Raw genomic sequence first — 3,001 nt, 5'->3', positions numbered from 1 at the left:
CAAGTGAGTATCAAGTATCCAATAGTCGAATGCCAATTAGGCAGAATTTTCCAAGTAAGCCGAAAACCTAATTGACAAAAGTAGCACTCGTTTTAGAGTGTTTTGAGAAACACCATTTTTCACACAAACAAATCATTCAAATAGATACAACATTGATCAAAATTTTTCCCACAAAACCTCGGAAGTTAAGGCTGGATTGAACCATTCATTATTGTAACCTAATTACAAGCAGTCTAGAACAACAAACGAAACTCTGGATATTTCAGGCTCTAATACCAGATGCAGGAAATTAAATTCAAAATAATTTCCAAGCATAAGATCTTAGAAGTAAAAACTTAGTAGGAAAAATGAATGAGAGAAGAAGAAAATTTCTAATTGACGAAATGATAACAGAAGAATAGTATCATCAGCTATTTATAACAAATTACAAGCTAAACAAATTAAATCAAGTTCTCAAAAAAAACACAACTAATTGACCCACTAAAGCCCTATTTTATTGGCATAACGAAGAAACTGAAAAACGGCCTCCTACTAATCTGCAAGAGTTATGACATCGGACTTAATCAACATGGCTCAGTAATAAAAATAAATAAAAAGGGGGAAAACGGAAAAGAAAAAGAGGACCATTTGAGTATAATTTCTAACAATTGCTGACACTAAACCAAGAAATATATTAATTATAGTACAGCATTTGAGATGAGTCACAACTGATCGAAGGGGAAGTGACGAATATTAGCAGAATCCATTTTCCATATCTTGACAGATGCTGTGACATTCACTCCTGTGGCATTGTTGAACAAGAAAACTCGTGAGGCTCCATTGATCACCTTTGTCGGATAAATTCGCGATGTTACGACTGTTCTTCCTCCTTGAGCAAAGCTCTCCACTATGGAGTGATCAACCTGAATTTATTATTAAGAATGGAGTTTTCAAATTGTATCAGATTAAGTGAATTACTGGATACTGATAGAACATCACATACGGAGTGGTTTTGAAGACTAAATTTTGATTATTGCAAGGTAAATTGAGCCAAAACAGAGAACTTGTGGTCGTGTGAACGTACATGATACAAATAATACATGGGTTTTTCAAAACAGTTTTCATGAACTCCAATACGATGGTATATTTGCTAAGGTGGACTAGACAACACTAAATAATATTAACGAAATAAAAAAGCCAAAATCTTGCTCACTCTGGTGTTCAGTATTGGCTAGTACTGAATACTAAAACATGACGAGTGTAAATTATCTTTCTCCTTTTTCTAAGCCTCCGACTTTCTGTTTCAATAAAGAAAATCTCTTTGAAGCATTAATATACTTGATAAACATAAATGAGATTTCTAAGACTCCAACTTTCTGTTACAATAAAACCAAGCACATAAAGCATTAATTTGCTTGCTTGATAATCATAAAGCAGTATGACAACCGAATAGACTAGAACCAGGCAATGAGAAGCTAGAAAGGGAAGGGATGAAAAATTAAAATATGATCAATTATTACATACCAATGATCTCAGGGAGTATTTTTCACCATCGAGCACAGGGACTTTGCTCCCATAGACTACTCTGTCAACTTCAGGAGCTTTTGATGATCTGCATCAGAAATATGTAGTAATAATTTTTTTTCCCAAGTTAGCTACAAGCATAAATTTGCTTATGCAAACCGATAAGAAGTGACTTCTAAACCAAACTTCTAGTTTCATCAAGCCTTCAAATGCTGATGAAGAGTACAAAATAGCTATAAACCACGAGGTAAGGTAACAATGGGACAAAATATACATCAAAGCTGGACAAGCACCTACACTAGTAAATTATTCGGTAAGGTTTAACTACTGGGTTATCCATCACTCTTTTGAAAGTAAAGAAAATTTAGAAAGTTTTAGTTAAAATTTACATAAAATGACGTATATTCTCCCTCGCTTTGCCTTGATCACAGGAGGGGCATTAGAGACATCCTGACCCACTTTTCTCAGGAGTGGCGAAGAGAGATATAAGTTGGGAAACTACAGGAACCGAGCACCAACCTTGGGTCCGATGTTCATGATGTTTATTTTGAATGCCATCACATTGCATTGATGTTTTGGTTTAACTTTTAATGAAAACCTAGTACGCATCAATTAGGCAAAGAGAAGGAAAATAAAAAAAGAAAAAACAACCTCAATTCATCAGCACAAAAATGGGTTTCAACCTCTCCACTAGCTCCTTTGATAGCATAAAAGTAGATTGGGGTTCCCTCTGATAGTGTTTCATCAGCAAGAACGACAATGCCAAATGGTCCTAATTTTCCCCTATTAGCAGCACCACCATTTGTTGGGCAATTGTAAAAAACATCTGCTTCAACAGTTTCCTCAACTGCATCTTTATCGATATCAAATAAGGCAACTATGTCCAACTGCACCATATACAAAATGAAGTCCCGTCATTTAAACATAATGATTTCAAATGAAAATTTCCCTACCCTTTTAGTTAATAGGCCAAGTAAAGTACAAACCTGTGAAGCTGTGTCAACTTCCAATGGAGCAATGGATCCAGGCCCAAGCTTCACACTATTAAATTCAACAACTTCTGATCTTAAATCTTCCATTTCTGTAACTGGCCATTGAAGTATATTACTGCCTGTCTTCTTGTCAAACACAATGGTCCTTGGAATAGACTGCAAGAAGGAAATTGTTTAACAAGGATCTAGTTTGAGAGAAAAAATGAAAAGGCTTCAATTTTATTTATTATTATTATTATTTTATCTAAATTTTGTTAAAATCCCATTAGACACATCAGTCCATTTTATTCTACTCCACCTTGTATGTCCACCCCCACCCCATCCCCACAGCCCCGACATGTTCTAGCCCCATGCATTGTGTTTCTTCTCCCTGCCTCCCTTCATTTCTCTATCCCTACTTCGCTCTCCCTCTATTCTGTTCACAACCCCTTTCTGTTTTGCCTCTCTTGAGGCCTACTGCCTCCCTTCCCCATAACTCCTTCCCTTCTTCCCCCTTCCTCCCCCGC

At 36.1% G+C, this 3,001-nt stretch overlaps 1 protein-coding gene across 1 annotated transcript in view; it reads right to left on the bottom strand.

Moving 5' to 3' along the window:
• Positions 1–387: 387 nt before the first annotated feature.
• LOC111365447 (acid beta-fructofuranosidase-like) overlaps positions 388–3,001 on the bottom strand; it is a 7,526-nt gene continuing 4,912 nt past the window's right edge. The window contains exons 4-7 of the mRNA XM_022985994.1: positions 2,490–2,651; positions 2,155–2,390; positions 1,504–1,591; positions 388–902 (exon numbers count right to left, since the gene is read on the bottom strand). Of these exons, the coding sequence (XP_022841762.1) occupies positions 702–902; positions 1,504–1,591; positions 2,155–2,390; positions 2,490–2,651 (687 nt within the window). The 3' untranslated portion in view covers positions 388–701. The remainder of the gene's footprint in view (positions 903–1,503; positions 1,592–2,154; positions 2,391–2,489; positions 2,652–3,001) is intronic.

This window comes from Olea europaea, chromosome 17 (assembly GCF_002742605.1).
Source record: "Olea europaea var. sylvestris chromosome 17, O_europaea_v1, whole genome shotgun sequence".
NCBI lineage: Eukaryota > Viridiplantae > Streptophyta > Magnoliopsida > Lamiales > Oleaceae > Olea > Olea europaea.
This window is presented reverse-complemented; position numbering and strand designations above follow the sequence as displayed.